The 21,448-nt window shown below is 44.2% G+C and overlaps 1 protein-coding gene across 1 annotated transcript in view; it reads right to left on the bottom strand.

Moving 5' to 3' along the window:
- HECW1 (HECT, C2 and WW domain containing E3 ubiquitin protein ligase 1) overlaps window positions 1–21,448 on the bottom strand; it is a 1,026,664-nt gene that overhangs the window by 172,052 nt on the left and 833,164 nt on the right. Inside the window, exons 14-16 of the mRNA XM_069216002.1 lie at window positions 15,539–15,663; window positions 12,427–12,548; window positions 4,292–4,477 (exon numbers count right to left, since the gene is read on the bottom strand). Of these exons, the coding sequence (XP_069072103.1) occupies window positions 4,292–4,477; window positions 12,427–12,548; window positions 15,539–15,663 (433 nt within the window). The remainder of the gene's footprint in view (window positions 1–4,291; window positions 4,478–12,426; window positions 12,549–15,538; window positions 15,664–21,448) is intronic.

The raw sequence follows: 21,448 nt of genomic DNA, 5'->3' as shown, positions 1-21,448 counted from the left end.
GCACTCCACTTACTATAAACATGATTTTACATTAATATATGACATAGAAAAATGACACAAACCTCAAAGATTGTACAAACATGATATTACAATGTCACATTAGAGCTATTCAGTCCATACTAGAGTTTTCCTTCTTTTCAACAAATGAAGTCCCTGAGGTGGGTGTTTTTATTCCAATGGTCCCCAAGAGACTTCAAATAAATAATGTGTCTTCTCTTTAAATGTTGGAGAAATGTCCTATGTTGATCCCACACTTCTCTAATCGCTAATCTAGGCACTAAGCTGAGCTGCGTTTAGGTGCTGGATAGAACACCAGAACAGCACCGCTCTGCACTTTGAAGAACAATCGGAAAGTTTAGACTCATTGCGACTCATTCATTGCGGCTGCTGTTTGGAAAGGACTGCCTAATTAACACATGGAGGCACACAGAGAACCATGCAACACTGCATGATTTAATCAAAGCAATGAGTGTCCACATTTACAAAGGGTAACACCCTGAAGCTGACCTCATTAAAATGATTATGTCCCATTTGAAGCAGGTCAAAACATGCCTACGGCAGATACAGAGATTAGGGGATTATGACAATTCCTCATTAGGTTTTTACCATTTGAGCCTTTTTTTGCATAAATCTCGGTCAGAAAACCGACCCATCCTTCTTCTGGGACCATACACTTTGGAACACTATTTTCTTTGTTTGTCCCTTTCTGGACAGGATTCCAAAAGGTTTTCAAATCATTTGAGGATAACACACAGCTTTTTATCCCAGTTTGCTTCATTAGGTAGCATCTTGTTTCTCTTGGTTAATGCAGGATAATCCACTCTTGTCTCACTTATATTCTTATGCCAGTTACCATTACTCATATATCCTTTTTATTGTCTGGGTTTACTCAATTTTCTTTTTATATCGTGGAACTGAGCATACTATCAAACGACTTGTTTAGAAGCTGTTGACTTCTCCTTTGTTGTATTAACCTTGTATTTTTTTAAAGGTGACTATTAGACAATTAGCAACCTTCTTTACCATCCCTGAATGTAAATATAATATATCACCTTATCCCTGGTATCTAATGTGTGTGCGGCAGTCGCGGCTCGCTTCGCTCAAAAGGAGCGGGGCGGGTGCGGCACACGCAGGGGTGGGTGGGAGGTGCATCTAAAATGTAATTAAATTACATTTAAAAAAAAAATAAACACTTACCTTTTTTACGCCGTCCTGCGCTCGTCTTCCCTGCTGGCTGCACACAGGCACAGGCTCCCAGCCTGCCCTGCGGCCAATCCTGATGCTGCTCACGGCAGCATCAGGATTGGTTGGGAGCACCCTGGCTGGGCGCTCACATGCAGACTGGGAGCCTGTACAGGCTCTCTCCAGCCCGGCAACTGTGTTGCTAGGCTGGAGAGAGCCTACCATGCATGTGTGTTTGGCCGGCCAAAGACAGCCGGCCAAACATACATGCGCAGTGAGGGGGATTCCTGAGCACTCCCCCCCACTGCTTCTCATCCCAGATGTCCTGTCTCTTTCACATCGTTGTGAAAGTTTTTCAGCTTCTGCTGCTAGCGGGAGGTGACGCTCCTCCGCCCTAACGGAGGAGCCGTCTCTGGTGAGCGGTTTGCATCTGTGCAAGTAATACAAACTACTTCTCATGTAGGTGCATTACCAGGTGTTTTGAGAAGCTAATTTGCTTGGGCAGTACTTGCTTGCATATCTTAATCTCCAAATTTAGTCCCATACTTCAGGGCTAATTATCACTGTCTCTAGCTTTTAACCCCTGCAAATTTCTACCCAATTCAAAATAATATCATTGTATAAAGATAAATTCAATGAGACATTTCTGGTTACCTTGTGGAAACGTTACTGTGGCTGGAATATCTGCCCCATATCATTCAACAAGACAGATAAAAGACCCATCAGCTAAACAATTTTGTATCTCACATGCAATTTTCAAATGATCACATTCTGTTCTATTCTATTCTCAAGTTTTGTAAAGTACCTGAACTTGGGGTTTCCCAGCGCTATCAGATTGGTTTGGAGTGAGTGAGTTAAAAATCTGTAACAGGAAGATTCAGGAAAATAGTTCACTAGCAAATATAGCTGTAGGATGTTGTATGCAACAAGCATATCCGCCTGTACTCTATCCTCATCTGAGGGTTTAGACATACATTAAAGCCTCCCACAATTAACACAGGGTTATTGTTATAAATCACACATAAATTGCATAAATCTGCCCTGAACTAATGTGTCTGATCCATATTAAACTGATTACCACCTAATGAAACATACATTTTCACCACTATTATTGTTTCAATTAGTTGAAGTTAGTGTACAAATGTGTAACCATTGGGATTATCCATTCACAGTTATTCTTTTTTGTCTTGTTTTTTTTTTAACTCTTCATTGCCACTATCATACAAGAAAATGAATAGCACTGCTGTTATCCAGACCTTCTCAATGCGTATACTCATACCTCCCTTTTCAAAACCTTAGTTAAAACCACGATCAAGTAAAGATCATCCATCATTGACTACGGAAGAATCACAAACAACAAGGTTTGTCAGTGATCATATGAGTTTCATGTCTGCGTGCTTCTTGTCAATGTGTTTTTAGTATCCTGGACATTGTGGCCGATTTCCCTATCTTGACATTGAAGAGCATATTTTTTACAAATGAAATATTAAACTACAACAGGCGCAATGTGTTTGGTCATTTTGAAAAACATTTAATTTCATCCACAGTGAGTGCTTCCTCATTTCGCTGCTTCATCTGTTTCATTTTCATTTTTTTGCTACTTGAGACCCAAACCTTTACGTTGAATGCATCCCTCCTCTGTAGTTCCTCACTTCCTTTCTTGCACTTGTCGCGAGTGCCTATTGCAGTGAGCATGGCATGAATCGGTCAGACAAGAATGCCAATAATAACAACATGTCTAGTCTTTAATATTTTACATGAGTTTCACGATAGCCAGTGCATTTTTACATTTGTAAATACGTGGACACAATCCTATTGATATAATGTAGAATAATTCAGAAGTGAAATTCAACTTCTAGCGCTCCACACCCATTGTAACCATGACCTTTTGTGAAAACTGCTGTTTGATATTACTCTCTTCACTTGAAATTTAAGAGTCTACTAGTTTCTCAGACACGTCTCGCAGAATAACGATCGTATTAATGTTAAAAATTGAACTTGTTGTTTTATGGGCTGCAAGTGTTCAAACTAGTAATTTGTTGTTACAAGAAATTCTGTTTGATCTCTGCAGCTGGGATCCTTTCCAGCTATATTTAATCACAAGCCACAATGTTTTCTCTCAGGAACAACCTAACCATTATAACGATCTGAGCAACCATCAGTACTGTGTATGCACAAACAGCAATATTATAGTTAGACAACTGCAAAGGCTCAGACCATGTGCCTCAGCACCAGTGACCCAATAATCCGATGAGGCCGATAATAGGTTCTGCTGGGTGTATCAGGATTAAAGACTCAAGGTATCTTTGTAGGTTGGGGGGTTTTCACCGGAAAACATTACCTGCTTGAAGCTGCTGAAATGTGTGGGTGAAATGCTGGTGGACAACCTTCATAAATCAGTGTAAAAACACAAATTCCTACATGGCATTCCTTGTAAACTCATACTAAGGAGTCGTCATGCCCCCTTAGGCCATTTTGTGGTCCACACATAATAGGGCCCTTAGGTTTCCATTACAAGTGCCCCAGATTTTTGTGTATCTGATATGACTGACAATAGAGACATTGGAACTACCAGGCCTAAATTACCAGGTTAGAGCTTTGACTGGTCGATTTTCTAGCCCACTCATAATATAGCCATAGGGTACCACAAAAAGTGCCCGTATTTTAGGGCTGGTGTAGCAAGTTGAATATGTGTTTCACCATATGGAACGGGAAGTGACATAAGGAAAACAGAGCTACTGAACCAAATTACACAACTAAACTTGTCATCTCATTTTTTTATGGGGTATAAAGTCCTTCATGTATGACCTGGAGGACCTGTACAAATGTGTTAATTCCACACAACGTTTGATTTCCATTGAAGTCAGTAACAGGAAATACCAACCTCATCTTGATTAATGAGCCACTAGTAATCCGGCCCTATCTGTTCAGGCCATGGGAAGCAGGAATCCCAGCTTCCAATTTCACTTACAGTAGGCACACTGGTTTTAACTTGTTAATGTGTGATCATTCTTATCTCTCTGGCAATCAGATGTGCTAACTTTAAAGGAGGTGGCCTCTCTTGAAATGGACAGTATTGTAGTGCAGTTTAAAGTAGGTAGAGAATTACCTTGCCTTGCTGGTCCGTCTTGATCTCCCACCCCCTTGGAAGCTCCAATCTGGTGTCAGCGAACATGTTGATGAAGTTCACCAGGTCCCTGTTATGCTGGTAACGTTCAAAATTTCGGGCATCCCTGCGAATCTTCAGAATCATATGCTTGAGGCAGTTGCTATTGGTAAACACTCTATAGGCACTCTGAGAGGGAGTGAAGAAAGAGAGTCTTATGTTTTAAAATAAATAATAATGAGGATATATTGCTTTTATATAGTGCTTAATACCACAGTTCTTGATTAAAGTATAAAACAATACATTAAGAGTGCGACTGCATTATTAAAGTGAGATCTAGATAGGAACAGGACGACTGCTCTAAAATGAAGGTTTGTTGGACTAATTATGTACAGGTAAACTTAATTCCTGTGAGTTCAAGTCCAAAATTCTCCACCATATTAGTTATTCCACAAATGGGTGGCCTTACCTCTGAAACTGCAAAAACATACATCCCTTTGAGAAATCATTCTTCCCTTTAGAATACAAATACATTACGCACACCTAAAAAAAGCTTAGGCACTCTCTTTTGACTGTATATAACCTTTGTTCTCACCCACACATCATGTCTAATGCCAAGCAGCAAATAGATGGTAGGTGTTGGAGAGTAAAGGACTGGGACAAGGAAGACTTGAACTCAGTGGTGGACGGCAATTTTAGGAGGGAAGGGGGCGGGAGGGCGGGAAGCATGCTCACAATCATTCATTCATTCACACATGCGTGCACACGCACATCCATTCACAACACTCATCAAATATTCAAACATACACGCATGCACCAAACATTCATTTAAAAGAACACACACACTTCCCTTCAGCTCTGCCTCGGAGGTCCCAGGAGGGTTGGGACTGCTGCCTTCCAGAGGGAAGGCAGCAGTCCCAACTTCGTCACAGAGTGGGATGGGGTCAGTAAGATTGCTGACCCCACCTCACTATGTGACGAGGTGTCACTGAATGACACTCGCACTGGACGAAGTCAATGGGTGATGCTTCCCGTTGTCACCGAGTGGGAGGGCCTCGAGGCACCTTTGCTGAGCTGAGGAGGTCACTTCCATAGGAGCTGTGACCTCTTCAGCCCAGCGAAGTCCAGCTCAGGCAGCCAGGAGTCTGCGCAAATCGCACATGTCTTGCTCCTGGCTGCCTGATCTGAAAACGAAGAGAGTCTGTCAGGCTGACCTTTGCTCAGCCTGACAGGCATGCTTCATGAGGGGCAAAAGGTGGGGGGCGTGGCCCCTCCACCCTAGAGGACGGGCAGCAGCTGCTTGAACTTAGAAAAAATGAATATTAGCTGAATGTTCTCGGACTAGTTCAAAGTCATCCGTTGTCTTCATCATAGTCATTACTTGATGAAAATGTACAATGCCCACTCTGGCCCTGAGTCATGAATCAAGAAAATGGATAGACACAGAATTGATGCAACATCTATGCACATTATGTTACAGTAGATTTGAAGGATAATGTGTAAGTGTGTAAACCACTTAAAACAAAAATCATCTGAATGTGTAGCTATCATGAACAATGTATATCACTCCACAGATATGATGGGGAAGTCCAAGAAACTGCTTTACATATGTCACAGAAAGAGTCTTGATGGGATTATGTCAGAAAAACAGCAAAATGCCCCAAATAAACTTTTAAAGACCAGCCATGCTTCCTTATATGCTTACAGAATTTTTCCTTTTTCTGAAGAACCATAACCAGCAAATATTGGGTCTGCTATAGTAAAAGGGCAAGTGCAGTTCAGATAAATAAAGAGAGCTTTTTGCACATCAAGAAATGAAGATCATCATTTTAGGGATTCTGAATTAGGGAAAAGTATGTATCAACAATATAGTGCTTTAAATGAAACGTAAATGAAACCTTCCTACAAAACAGCAGATAGGAACATTAAACCACAATGTCTGCAAAGATCGTAAGGTAAGGCTAATCCTGTACCAAGAAACCCAGTTCCCAACTGTGAAAGTAGTTGGAGGTAGGAAAACCACCGGAGGCAGTGTTTGCTACCCTGGCTGATGAAGGACGATACCCTGAAACCGGTGCCAGGATGCTTGTTCCGATTCAGGGAAGACCTGGCCTGGCAGTTTAGGCTGGACTGTTCCCATGAGGAACAGAGTCAAGAATGATTTGTATATGGCTGGGTCCAAACTGGGGTGGCATGGTGAGCAAAAGAATTGATGGATTAAACCCAGATCTGTGACTGGAGGTGAATGTTTGATTGGTTCCACATTCCGTCCATCATTTGCTTTTATTTCCTTTTGTCTCCCATAGTGCGCAGAGTATGCCCAGACGTGGGTCCCGGGCTCACAGTGCCACTGGATTTAAGCTAGCCTGGCTGATGAAGGGTGATACCCTGAAACCGGTCCCAGGATGCTTGTTTCCAGTCCAGGGAGAATCTGGTCTGGCAGTATGGGCTGGACTGTTCCCATGAGGAACAGGGTCAAGACTGATTTGCATATGGCTGGGTCCAAACTAGGGTGGCATGGTGAGCAAAAGAATTGATGGATTAAACCCAGATCTGTGACTGGGGGTGAAAGTTTGATTGGTTCCGCATTCCGTCCATCATTTGTGTTTGTTTTCTTTTGTCACCCATAGTGCGCCATCTATGCCCAGACGTGGGTCCTGTGCTCAATGCGCCACTGGTTTCAAGCTAGCCTGGCTGATGAAGGGTGATACCCTGAAACCGGTCCCAGGATGTTTGTTTCCGGTCAAGGGAGGAACTGGCCTGGCAGCTAGGGGTGGACTGTTCCCATGAGGAACAGAGTCAAGACTGATTTGCATATGGATGGGTCCAAACTGGGGTAGCATGGTGAGCAAAATAATTGATGGATTAAACCCAGATTTGTGACTGGTGGTGAACGTTTGATTGGTGCCGCATTTCGGCCATCATTTGTGTTTGTTTAGTGTTTGCTAAATATTCAAATGGTGCCTCTTGCAAACTTCGAAGGACATGATATAGGCCTAAGAAGAAACTGAAGTATGGACAAATGGTCTCCGGGTTTCAAAGCTTCACAGGGGTGCAAGGCTGAGTCTATATAAACACAAACTGCAGCTCATTTACATCATACAGTAAGACTAAAAAGACTGTTTGAAAATCTGGTGCAGGGAAGTTCTAGTTTAAAGAATATATCACAAGCAAGAGGATGCAAAACCTTCACTATGCACCACATTGAGAAATGATTTTGTGGCTGAATATAGCCTCCTGTAATACCTCTCTGTCTACCCAAATACAGAAGCCCCAGCCCCTGGAACAGTTTTTATCTGTGTATGTCACCACTTAGTGAAAAGGCTCTAAGGTGAAGACATTGCAGAGCTGATGTGGTAGAAAGGGCTGGAAAACTAATGAGCACCAAAGGTAACAGATTGAGATTCAACAGATCAGTGACTCAGAATCAGGAACCATGGCCTGCAGGGCTATAAAGATGCTAGGAGTATGAGTTTCCCCCTTATGCCGGACCTCGCTTTGAATAATTAAAATAAAAAACATTGAGGGGAAAATATACAGATGTCTCATGGGCAATAAAACTGCAGAGTATTTACAATGAGAGGCAGTAGGTCGTCCTCCAAAAATAGCCTCCACATAAGTAGTATCATGAAGCCACCTCCAATTTTAAAAGCTCTGAACCCTTTTAGAGAGAACCCAGGCAACACAGGTTTAAAACTGAGGAGAAAAAGGACAGGAAGCCAAAACTCCTCCCCTGGGCGGAGCTTCAACCCCAGGCGACTCTCCGGCACAATAAAAAATTATTGCCGGTCGAACTGGAAGAAGAAAGGCAGGCCAATGCACAGACACGCGTAGAGCGGCAGGTAAACAAAAACAGGAACGCGGAGAGCACTTCCCAGGGGGTTTCCCTTGCCTCAGGAGCAACACGAATGACGGTTGCCGCCTGAGGTGAGAGAGAATGCTGACACGCTGCACGCGCGGGGTGTGCTGAAATTTCAGGAATGCAGCCCAGGAGCAACGCGACGGTTGCTGCCTGAGGCTAAAAGTAAAATAACATGAGCGCGAGCGGAGCGCTTCTATGAACGAGTGCAGCAACTTGCCGACAACAGAAAAGGCAAAATGAGCTAAATACATTTAAACAATATAACAATAATAATCTTAATATGACAAGTAAATAAAACCCAATAACATGAGAGAAACGTGAAAAGTGAACTTATCTTGACTGCAGCAGCAAGAAAAGAGGGCTGCTTGCAGTCAAGTGACATCATAATGGTATAGATGTACCCCCACTGGTGGATATGTTTTGTACTACGTTTCCAATCCCATTGGCTGTTTATGTTAGCCTCATGGGATTTGTAGTTTCTTCTTGACTGCTGCTATAGAATAAAGTAAGAAAAGAAACGCATAATACTCACCTCCGTGTCTTTAATAAAATTAAGACTTTCCGTCTTAAACTAGGAAAATCTACATTATCCACCAAAATCACACTTATTCCATGTCATCGAGAATTTATTGACACTGACTGTCTTAGCTGCTCGGAAAACTGATTGCAGCACAGATGATGACGACAGAAGAAAGGCAGATACACATGGCATGCACCAAGGGAGACCACACCTGGGAAAGCCATGATTGGGGTGTCAATCGCAGAGGAGCCTGCAGTACAAACACCAGCTGCAGAGGCCAGATGCAAGCCCCTTATGTGAGCTGGACGGGCTGCCCATGTGGCACAGCTGTATAGCTGTGTGAAGGTCTCGCCTGAAGGAATGAATGGTCAGCATCGTGAAAGGAGCTGCAGTGCCTCTGAAACTGTGCAAGCAACACAAGCGCGCTGGGAAAAAGAGCAGGAAGCCCTTCAAAGACTAGTGGTCCACGATGGTAGCACGAAGGTCTTCATATGTTGCTGCACTGTGAAAACTAAACTGGCGCGGAGTCACTTTCAATTGTTCTGAAGTACAGCTAGCCAGGCTCAAACTATGTAAAACGCAATGCTGGTGTTTTTGCATGGCATTATTACAGACGATAAAAGCTACAGGGAAACTTATTGATATTTAAGGATGTTACTGACAATGTAAGCCAAGCATGAGTCCAGAGCATTTGAAAACTGCATTAGTGCAACACACAGGCTGGCAAAAAGATTATGATAAAGTGCAGCCAACTTGCTTTCCCAGACTTTGTCCGGGCAAAATGTTTGCTAACAAATTATAGTAATGCTCTCTTTGAATCAACCACTGACTTCACCAAACCTGATCAGCAAATAGTTTGCTAAGGCTCAGCCAGAGAAATAGGAAATTGGTGTGTTCTGCGGAAACTGGCTGGGTAGTATCAGCAATGGGGACATGCTTGGTAGGTAGACACTTACCATGAAGTAGTGTTGAACCAAGTCACAATTAATGAAAATAAGTTGCAGCCTGAGCAATGTAGATAGCAAAATGGACTTGTTCACTAGTAGAGACGACTGCCTGACACAGTGCATGGATAAAAGAGTTTCTAGAATAGACCTAGCAGAAAGAGAAATCTAAGATGTAGAGTAATAGTGGATTGTCAGAAACGAGAAGCTCATGAATTTGCATCAAATGCTGAAAACATTGGAGTTAAAAATGAAGACCACATCCTGCAACATCCTGCAAATTGTGGGCATCCCTGATTGCACTAAAATCGGTTAAAAAAAACAAAAACAAAAAAAACGATTGTTGACCTTTTTGGTATGAAACGTTTCTCATCCGTTTCCATTGTGAAAAGAGCTCACATTTTTTTGGTTCTGAGACCGGGACCAGAAGTACTGCCATGACCAATAACTGCACACCTAGTCAACTTTAAAGATGGGGAACCAGCACGAAGACTAGCACATGAGACAAGAGACCAACAGTTTCAAGTTTCTACAATATTCCTGTTTCTTGGCTTTGAAATAGCTGGATGTGTATGACAGCTTAATTTGTTGAGGTGCCCATTGGATTCCTGATACCCACTGCATGTCTACTAAAGCAGACGTATGCCACCCATAAAAGGGCATCAATTTCCATGACAATGTAGTCGTAGCCTACTGGCAGCATCCAGGGTCATTGGTAGCAATAATAGCATGTTTTTGATCTGGTGTTAGTGCCTCATGCTCCTTAAAGGTAGCGTTCAGTGATGCACTTGTCCGATCAACGCCCACACCTCCACGAAAGGAAGAAGGCTTCCTGCACTGCAGGGGCAGATTTTGCTGTAAAGCAACAGAAGAGCTGACCAAATGTTAGTCTGAAATAATTGTGGCCACAGATGGGACAAATACAGTGTGACATATGGGGGGAAAATAGCAAGATAGAGCAACTGACAGCACAGTGCTGGGACTTTCATCTAAACATGTAACTTTTGATAACTATTGCCTCTTTCTACACGGACCACCTCCTGTTCTTCACCTTCCTCTTTTAACATTAGCAACTCATCCAAATGAAGACATCCAGAACCACCTCCCTCCCGGTCATTTGCAGGATTCCACAATGACCAAGCTCATTCTCTGTAATCTTTAAATGGACCCCAAAGCTTGCTTTTGATGTCACAAACCATCAATATGTTAGTGACACACAGCTCTTTTTCAGCCTATCATCAGTACATGCCATGTGCTGGCTGAGCCCCTAAAAATCCTCGATGTCTGCTATATACCTCTTATTCAAACTGACAAACCAGAACTTACTCTGTTTGACAAGAAAAAAACACCAAGACCAAATTCAGACGTGATTATGGCATATGGACCTTGAGAGTACAACCCAAAATTAAACACTATGTGTGATGTCCTTCAGCTTTTACACCAACTCTGACCTTTCCCAGGCACCATGTGACCAAGCAGATAACAATCAGGTTGGTAAAAGTCAGTCTGTTAACTTATGTAATGCTATTCAAGCTGTTGCGGTCTTCCAAACCTACTGAATAGTGTTCAAGGCACCAAACTCACCTCCTTGATGGCTGTCGTCTGTGTTGTCACTCACCTACTCACTGTCCACAACACTTTTTACATTAACCCCATACTCGTAATTTCGTAATGGTACTCCTGCCAGTGTGCCTCATAGTTAAAATTCCATGATCATTTTTTAATACTTTAACACGATTTAAACAGACTACTTTGCTTACAAGATTACAAATCTCAGTTGGTTAAAGACCAGTCCATATCCTCAACATCGCTAACCTGGAAATTAGGAAAACCAACTAGGGAGATAACTCGAAAACACTTAGGGGGTCATTACGACCTCGGCGGTCTTTTGAAAAGACCGCCGAGGCCGCAGGAGACAGAATACCACCATTGCCGGCGGTATTCCTGTCTCCCTAATATGACATTTCCGCTGGGCCAGCGGACGGTAACAGTGTTACCGTCCGCTGGCCCAGCAGAAATGTCACATCAACATTGCAGCTGGCTCGTAATAGAGCCAGCGGCAATGCTGATGTGCAGTAGCACCCGTCGTGCATTTGGGCAGTGAAATGCGCGACAGGGCTATGCCTGGGGGCCCCTGCACTGCCCATGCCAAGTGCATGGGAACCCCAAGTCCCCTTACCGCCGGCCTTTCAATGGCGGTGTGTACCACCACGGACAGGCCGGCGGTCAGGGACTCATAATCCCCAGGGCAGCGGTGCTTGCACCGCTGCCCTGGGGATTATGACCGCCAGGCGGAATCCTGGCAGGAAAATGGAGGGGCCGGCGGTATGGCCGTGGCAATTCCGCCACGGTCATAATTGCTGGCGGAACACCGCCAGCCTGTTAGCGGTGTTACTGCCAACATACCACCGGCCGCCAGGGTCATAATGACCCCCTTAGATTTTTGGCGTAGGCATCTTGCCCTTCCCCCAGTACAGGAACAATTTAAAATATTGCTGTTCTGAGATTTTTCTCTACACTCACCATCTGCTTAGTGCTCCCCCCAGTTGAAATCTCATTAACATCTGCAAGCTTTAGCAACTTTACACTGATCGAGTCATGAACACAGACTATGGTAACAATGAAAAACTTTACTATGCTGAATGCATTCGATAAACAGCATTTTCATGGAGCCTAAGGAAAGCTCTGTAATTGCTAACTTTATTTCTCTGCAATATATTTAACAAACACTTCAGTTTTTTGCACTGCTATGTTCAATGGTTGCACTCATTAATTTCGAAAAGCACATGGCTACAAAAGTCTTCAAACTTACGTAATTTGCATGGAGCACTGTGAAAAATTCTGGGTTGGTAATGAACTTGACAGCTGGAGACTGCAGCAGCAAGGTGATTTTCTGAGAATTCACAGGTGACAGCGGTTCCTCACTTCTCGCTTCTACTAGCACCACCCAAAAATGTGAAATAAATAATAAGCAGTGAAAAATATAATTAAGAAATATTTTTTTCCTAGGATTTCTAAAGCATTAGAGCAACATTGAATCATGGCATCACACAGCAGAATAACTTTATTTTATTTAAAGATGGTATCAAGTGCACGTGCAGCCCATCAACAGCTTCAGTGAGCCGCTCCACCAGCTTTTGATGGGAGGGACATAGTCACATAGGTCAACTATGTGTTTCCCCATGGCGCTTTTTGTGTTATTGGCTTTTGAACTACTGACTGTATGTAGTGTCTGAAAGTGACCTTCACTTTAAGAGAATTGTCAGGAAGATCTATTGTGTACCTTTATGAGCACAGAGAAACTATAGGGTGTATTTAGCGCCACCGGAGCATCACTTTATTTAACATAGTGTGCCGGCCAATATTTACAAAGCTACACAAAGCCAACTTGCTTGGTTTTTATGGCCTAGTAACTAAGGGCCTCTTTTACGCATTACTATGCATGAATGGGGTGTTGCATGGGTGTTGCTGTGGGTGTTCCCACGTGACACTCAGAGAATCTGGTATATTCCCAGATTTACAAGGTTTTGTAAACCTGGGAAGGTGTCAGTTTCCTACGCCACACGAGGGTGGGGGGGGCATGGTAGTGGCACAAGGAGAAATAGCTTTATTTCTCCTCATTAATTCCTCATTCTATGTGTGCTGCATTCTATGTTGACGCTAGGATGACAATTGTTTGCCAGCACTGAAGAAAGAACAGGGATGCGTAGTATTGCTGCAAATATGACGCATCCCTGAACGTTTCTAATCGCACAGCTCGACCCTGCAAGATGGCTTGAGGTGTTGGGCTGTGTCATTATTTTTTAAATATGCCCCTATGCATTTTATTTGGCAGTGGTAATGGTTTACTCAATCTCAAATCCAAGTAAGGACGTCAATTTGCTAAAGTGCAAGGGAGAGCAGAAAGTGACTTCATGCTCCTTTCAAACTCTGAGGACTTCAAAATGTGGAACCCCGTCCTATCCTTACCCCCCAGGCACCTGTTGTTTGTTGATGAGGGTCCAGGAGAATAACAAGGTGTGGAGATTTGAGAAGATGAACAAGTATGTTCCTTATGCTCCTTTTACTGTCCTACAACCTCTGAGAAGAGGGGTAGTAAGAACAATGAATAGGCACTTTATACAGTATTTTCAGTCCCCTGTTGCTGAATATAGTCATTTATCTACCAAGCTGCATGCTGAAGTTACCTGACACTGTATCATTATGCATTTTGGCGATCAGAGAGACCAAGCCTGGGTACTTGGTAATGACACTTCATTTGAAAGGTGGTAACTGTGGCAGAAATATTCCATGAAATGCTTGGTTTAAATGAGAAAGAAGCAGGGAAATGAGGTAGAAAAGAAATCTGTCCAGTCAAGAGCAAGGGCCTGCCCCAAAGTTCGCTCTATGTATGTATTTTAATCTATTGAGATAATAGGTCACTAACAACAAACAGCTACAGCTGCCTGTAGACGAACCCTGCAGACCTAGTGATGACTACCTGAGTAACTGCATCCCAGATTCGGTAAGTGCGGCCACACGTTTTACTATTGCCTACTATTTTTACTTTAAAATCATATAACGTTAATGGTAGAAATGCGTTTTATTTACCATTATGGCTAAAAGTGCTCTGTAGTTGGTAATTCATGTCCCTGAGAGAAACAAAGAAATTCAATGATACATTGACAGTTAAATTAGCAGCCAGGCTGCAGCCCTTCACTATTTCAAAATAAGAAAGAGTAAATCCATGGAATAAATGCTCACATTGCGTTAGGTTTTTGTTCTAAACTTACAACAGTTCAGAAATACAGTTTTCGTTAAGGTACCCACCCATAATCCCAACGCAGCCATTGCTAGTGAGATGACATCACAGGTAATGTTGCGCATGTCATGAGCAATAACAGTTTTATAACGCCAAGAGAGCCATTGCTATAAAGACTTGAGTAGCAGACGTTATGCACTATAGACTAGAACTTTCACCTCAGCCTCTTCACCCGCTGAGGTACACTTCGGGGGCACCTACTAATGTCTTCTGACCTCTGAGAGTCAACTTCGCACGAGGCCTTATGTAGTGACCTCTTCACTCTCATAACTCAGTCTCGGAGTATGCTGGGGGTACTGATAGACAGGACCTCTCCATGCATGCATTCTGCTCAACCTTGACAAGTCCACGGAGCAGTCATGGCCCTCCTTCATTTAGCAGGCAAATTGATGGCATGTGCCACACACACACCACCAAATCATGATAAATCAGAGGCAAGCAGACACGCGGGGCTTCTTAGGCTACTTACTATTGTGAGGCAAGAAGTGCAGCAGCCTCTCCCCTGCGCAACACCTCTTCCTACTGTTCACATGTGAGAAGTTACTAAAGATATCTTGTAGCTGAAGGGAGCTTATAGTCATGGAGTTTTCCTGTGGTTTGGAGTGAGGTGATGACTGATCCTTCTTGTAATTCGTTCTAATTAATATTTTTTGGGGGTGGGTTGAGGACATTCAGCGCCTGCTGGATGTGTGTAGCTGCAGGCACTAACTCTCGATGCCCCTCTCCGTGAGGGCCTGTAAAGGCCACAACCTCTTAAGTGTCACAACATCTGTTCCTGACGTACAAAAAGCCGCTCCTGCACTTGTTTCAGTAGACTATGCTTTAGTGATGCATCCTTGATTAAGGAGGGCCCATAGCTTGGTACCTCACCTGTGGTGTTACATTGTCAAATGGTAGGTATTATGTGTGTTATTTAATCAGTAATGACATCATGGATGGGATTTGTCATGTCACTGATGACGTCAGTTGTGCTGTCACGTCTTACTACAGGCAATGTCATATGTGAGGCAATCATCTGTGCTCTCGCGTCTCCTCTTTGCAATAGTGTCACTCAACATCACAGACATATGAATACATACAAATGCATCATATCTCACAATTGTCATGAACTTCTTATACAAACCTGTGTTTGCCTGTGAGAGGTCTGTATCAGAATCACCCATTCCTCCTGCCGCCCTCTCCGCACTTTGGCTGGCCGCCTCATCGTCTGATCTCTCTGTCGCAATAGTCCGCTGGATATTTTGATATCTGCATCCAGATGAGATATGACAACATTTTACAACTACCAATCCGTGTTAAATGTGGGACACAGTCACTGCATCTCTCTAAAGCAGCCTCATACCCTAATGACTATTTGCGCCTGGTGCTGGGATGTGAATGTCGGCTGCAGGTCATGAGTCTGAGGAATACTGAAACTTTCACCCTTCCGAAGTTGATAAAACGGGTAATAACCCGTTGGCCAAATAACACCTGAATTTCAAGTTCTATGACTGCAAGCCCTAGATAACACACGCACATGGGTGGTTTATTCATTTGTGCATGTAGTGTGAGTAAATCAAATTGCTTGCATTTTCATTTAAATTAAAAATTCATACAACGTTTTGAAGGGCTGTAGGGCTATTGAGCTAAACAATTCTAAACAAAAATCCTTTTTATTACAAAGGTGTCTCAATTGTCAAACATCAGAGTGCTGGTCTATTTGTCCCTGTGATTGATAGCACCACTTTGTGGGTCAAACTTCTTCAGGAGATTTGGAAAACATTGTGTCTATAAGGTAGATCAATTAATGCACTAAATCACCTATAGCATTTCAAGATGCCCTTTGTTTGCAAGGTAACCATCCATTTAAATACAGATGTTATTCTAGCCCTGTCGTCAATAATGCCTGGTATGGCTTTCATACTTTACACCCATCCATCTTTACAAGAATCCTCGTAATTCAGAGGTCCATTAGTTCCCGGACCAGTTCCTTTCTTTAGAGTTGGGTGGCAAAGAAAAATTCTATTTCTTTAAGAATTTTTTAACTATACAGTCCTCCTTATATTTAGACTCGTAAACCATACAACAAGCTTTATTTAGAAACTGAGATCAATCTCAGATCATATTTAAATCAAAATTCAACTAACAGAAATTTTTTCTATTAATGGTATTTTGAATAATAATAATAATATGAATTTAACCCGGGCTGATTACAGATCATGATGGATGAACAAATTAATTTGAACCAAAGTTGAAGTGAATCTTGGCAGTGAGAAAATGCTATTAGTCCCTATTTTCCCCAGACTTTCAGTGTCGTATTTGTGTTTTTTTATAATTTAAGGTTATACACTGTAACACAATAAAATGAAAGGAGATTTAAATTGTAAAGTTTCCACCACCAAGTATGGACTCGGAGTGCTGATTTTTAAATATTGTGCTACAAAAATATCATATTAAATATGTTTGACGAATAAAATATTTAAAATGTGAGTATATATAAGTAACTATAGGTTTACTGTACTTAAATTACCGTACATATACTATAACAATATAAATAAATATGTTTCTTCAAGGTATGTGTGAGTAGAGATAAGAATGGTAAATCCATATTAACCAATATATAATTACAACCATGATGTTTTAGTTGTGATTTTTTTTCTATAATGTTCTCGTTGCTCGATATATCTATAGTTAATATTTTGCCATACAACCCTTCAGCATGCTATCCCTATGATCAGGGATATCCCACCAATGGAGCTTCCTTCAGATTTAGCACTTCCTCCTGAATCAGATAGCTTTCTATTACCACCCAACTTTAAATCATGTATTTAAGTTTTAAACCCATTGATTCAAAAAAATATGAAAATCTTCAAATGTGTATTTATTATTGGACATGCTGATGCTGGGCACCATCAGTGTATGTAAATTCTATTTTCTTGCAACTATGTTTACCTGTCTGCAACGTAGACCCTCATACTACTGTTAATGGATATTCAGGTGAAGTTGTGATGATGTTGCAGGGTTGTCCATGGCGACTGAGTCAGACATGGAACAATGAGCTCCACGGCCCTCAGCCCAATCTAAATAATACTTTGCCTTCCGTGAGCCCCATGACATGAAGACAGCCATCAAAGAACACTCGGGCCAGTAGGTAGAGCAGCGAGTCTTAACTCCTAGCAGCCACTGCGGTTCCCGAGTGGTCCCGTGCACAGGACGGTCTGCCATCCCCCGACAGTCGTTGTACCCGGGAGGTGCGTGCAACCTTTCTCAAGGACCATGCGAGGACCAAGCAGCAGTGCAACAAGGGTGAGCACTTGCTCCGACAACATCCGGAAGAGCCCTCATCCCTCGCAACCCAGCATCACACCGAGTGGCGAACACGGCCTTCCAAGCAGGCCATCGAAAGCTCAACTAGAAAGGCAGTGGAGGCCTGATTCGGCTCTATTCCACAACTGCAGCCCCCACCCGGTGAGTCCACATTCAAAGATTGACTCTCCCCTAAATTGGTGCACATCTGAGTGACGGAGACCGCAAGTGTCGGCTGCATACAGCGCCAACCACTTGTCAGTGCCTGCGGAGGGCCCCTGATATCTGCAAATGGAGATTAGACAAGTGGGTCCTCCCACCATCACAATACGAACATCCAGAGGATAGGCAGGGTGCTGCAGAGACCAGAGGGGGCAAATGTAATGGATCAAGACTGCTCCCCAAGAGGCAACTGGAAGTGCTGAAGCCCCAGATATTAATTTCGATAACACAAGGCATGCATCACCGGGCCTGTAAGGTATTGAAGATAACGTAACTTGACTTAAGAGCCACTGAGACCTAGAACTACGAACGCTATACAGCAGCACCAGATTGAAAAAGCCTGGCCATATAGAAACACAGCCTTATGGGGAGTCGGCACCTTCCTCACATCCTCATGAATTAAAGACTCCTGCCACATAAAGATTGCACCAACTGCACCCAAAGGTGGGGGCTCCCTCTCACCATTGCTCCCCCCGAGACATTGTTGCCTGCATAAGGAGTCGGGGTGGCACCATTTGGCACTGACAGACCTGACTTCATCACACAACGACAGAGCCCAGAGTCAGTAGATCACAGAGGAGCAGGTCCTCCTTCTTGGCCATTTAGAGATACCTAAGGGATAATGGCATCAAATATTCACTGCAGTTTTCTGCCAGACCCTGAATTATACCCAATAACACCACCACCTTCTGTGCCACACCTGAGGACGCCAGGACCTGGCGGGAGCGCAAAGGTATCTCAAGCCTGCCCAATGGTGGAAAGAACACCCCCACGGAATGGACTGGGCAATCAGCCCAACCAAGGAACAAGCTGCCAAAGACAGAGTGCAAGTGATTGCTGAGGTGGAACGGCCTGTGATGGATTCTCCTTCCAAGGAGTCAGAGACATGGAGTAATACCAATGGGCCCTCAGAGACACCTGACTCATTGATTGAAACTATACTTCTGCACTGCCCCTCTTAAGCTGGAACATTGAAACTAATGTAGACTAGTGACTCCAAAAGAGTTGTTCTTGCATCACAGTACATATGGTTGGGCGCCCGTTGGCCGACCAGCCTTGGTGTAGGTGTTGGAAATGAACCATAAATTTTCATGGTTCATTGTTCTGTGTATCATTATGTTATTGAATTGGATGTAATGAGCGGAGTGACGAATGTGGTGGGATGTAAGGGAGAGAACACACAGAGGGTGATGAGCTGAGAAGCTGCAACACATTACAGTACCAATGGACAACAATAATGACTCCCGGGAGCGTCACCTCTCATAATGCCCTGTAATGTACGTGGGTTGGCTAGTTTTAAGAAAAAATACCAAGTCTATCAATACTCTGTTCTTCTGTTCTTCTGTTCTTCTGTTCTTCTGTTCTTCTTGTCTTCTTGTCTTCTGACTTCGGCTCTTCTGCCTCCTCCGTCCTCTTCTCCCCGCGCCTGCCCTCCTGCTCCTGCCTCATCCCCCTCCCCCACTCGCATCCCCCTCTCTATCTCCCCTATCTAACCCGTTCACTATCTACCTCCCTCACTCCTCCTATCTACCTATCTCTCTATCTCTCTATCCCACTATCTAACTCCCTCACTCTCCACCTCCTCCTATCTTCCTATCTCTCTATCTATTTCCCTATCTATCGATTTCCCTATCTATCTATTTTCTCTATCTATTTCTCTATCTCTCCCCCCTCCCTCACCCCCTCTATTACCTATCTTCCTATCCTCTCACTCTACCTCTCACCCTCACCCACCTCTACAACCCCCCCTCCCCTATCTTCTCAACCCTACTCCTATCTTTCTCCCTTATCTCCTAAACCTCCTAACACTCACCCCCCTCCACCCTTAAACCCCCCTCCCCCAGCTCTTCTCACTCTACCTGTCCCCCCACTCCCTCGCACTTTCCCGCCGCGACCTCCTGCACGCCCCCGCCCCCCAGCTCCCATTCGCCCCCACCTGACCCCTCCCCCCCCTCCTACCTCATATGGCGGCCGCTGCACGACAGTGGTAGCGACCCTTGACTCAAGGGTAGGTCGCTCCCCCTGCCGCTGCAGCTCCTCCAGGTTCCTGAGTTCCTGAGACCCACCTCACAGTAAGTACCCAGCCCCTCGCTCTGCCCCGCGCTACTCACCCTCTCTCCTTCTCCTGCTTCTTTTCTTCTTTTCTTCTTCTCTGTTCTTCTGTTCTTCCTCCTCGCTCCTCGTCTGTAATCTTCTTCTGTACTCTTCTTTCCCCCGTCTTCACTCTACTTCTCTTCTTCCTCATCTTCTTCTGTGGTCTTCTGCCCTCTGTTCTTCGTTTTCTCGATCTTCTTCTGTCTTCTTCTGTTTTCTTCTGTGTTCTTCTGTGTTCTTCCGGTCTTACTTTCTTTTCTCCTTCCGGTCTTCTGATCTTCCTTTCTTCTCTCCTTCCGGTCTTCTGTTCTTCTGTTCTTCTGTTCTTCTTGTCTTCTTGTCTTCTTGTCTTCTGTTCTTCTTGTCTTCTGACTTCGGCTCTTCTGCCTCCTCCGTCCTCTTCTCCCCGCGCCTGCCCTCCTGCTCCTGCCTCATCCCCCTCCCCCACTCGCATCCCCCTCTCTATCTCCCCTATATAACCCGTTCACTATCTACCTCCCTCACTCCTCCTATCTACCTATCTCTCTATCTCTCTATCCCACTATCTAACTCCCTCACTCTCCACCTCCTCCTATCTTCCTATCTCTCTATCTATTTCCCTATCTATCGATTTCCCTATCTATCTATTTTCTCTATCTATTTCTCTATCTCTCCCCCCCTCCCTCACCCCCTCTATTATCTATCTTCTTATCCTCTCACTCTACCTCTCACCCTCACCCACCTCTACAACCCCCCCTCCCCTATCTTCTCAACCCTACTCCTATCTTTCTCCCTTATCTCCTAAACCTCCTAACACTCACCCCCCTCCACCCTTAAACCCCCCTCCCCCAGCTCTTCTCACTCTACCTGTCCCCCCCCTCCCTCGCGCTTTCTCGCCGCGACCTCCTGCACGCCCCCGCCCCCCAGCTCCCATTCGCCCCCACCTGACCCCTCCCCCCCTCCTACCTCAAATGGCGGCCGCTGCGCGACAGTGGTAGCGACCCTTGACCCAAGGGTAGGTCGCTCCCCCTGCCGCTGCAGCTCCTCCAGGTTCCTGAGTTCCTGAGTTCCTGAGACCCACCTCACAGTAAGTACCCCCCCCCCCTCCAAGCCCCTCGCTCTGCCCCGCGCTACTCACCCTCTCTCCTGCTTCTTTTCTTCTTTTCTTCTTCTCTGTTCTTCTGTTCTTCCTCCTCGCTCCTCGTCTGTAATCTTCTTCTGTACTCTTCTTTCCCCCATCTTCACTCTACTTCTCTTCTTCCTCATCTTCTTCTGTGGTCTTCTGCCCTCTGTTCTTCATTTTCAGTATCTTCTTCTGTGTTCTTCTGTGTTCTTCTGTGTTCTTCCGGTCTTCCTTTCTTCTCTCCTTCCGGTCTTCTGATCTTCCTTTCTTCTCTCCTTCCGGTCTTCTGTTCTTCTGTTCTTCTGTTCTTCTTGTCTTCTTGTCTTCTTG

This window comes from Pleurodeles waltl, chromosome 2_1 (genome assembly GCF_031143425.1).
Source record: "Pleurodeles waltl isolate 20211129_DDA chromosome 2_1, aPleWal1.hap1.20221129, whole genome shotgun sequence".
Classification (NCBI taxonomy): domain Eukaryota; kingdom Metazoa; phylum Chordata; class Amphibia; order Caudata; family Salamandridae; genus Pleurodeles; species Pleurodeles waltl.
This window is presented reverse-complemented; position numbering and strand designations above follow the sequence as displayed.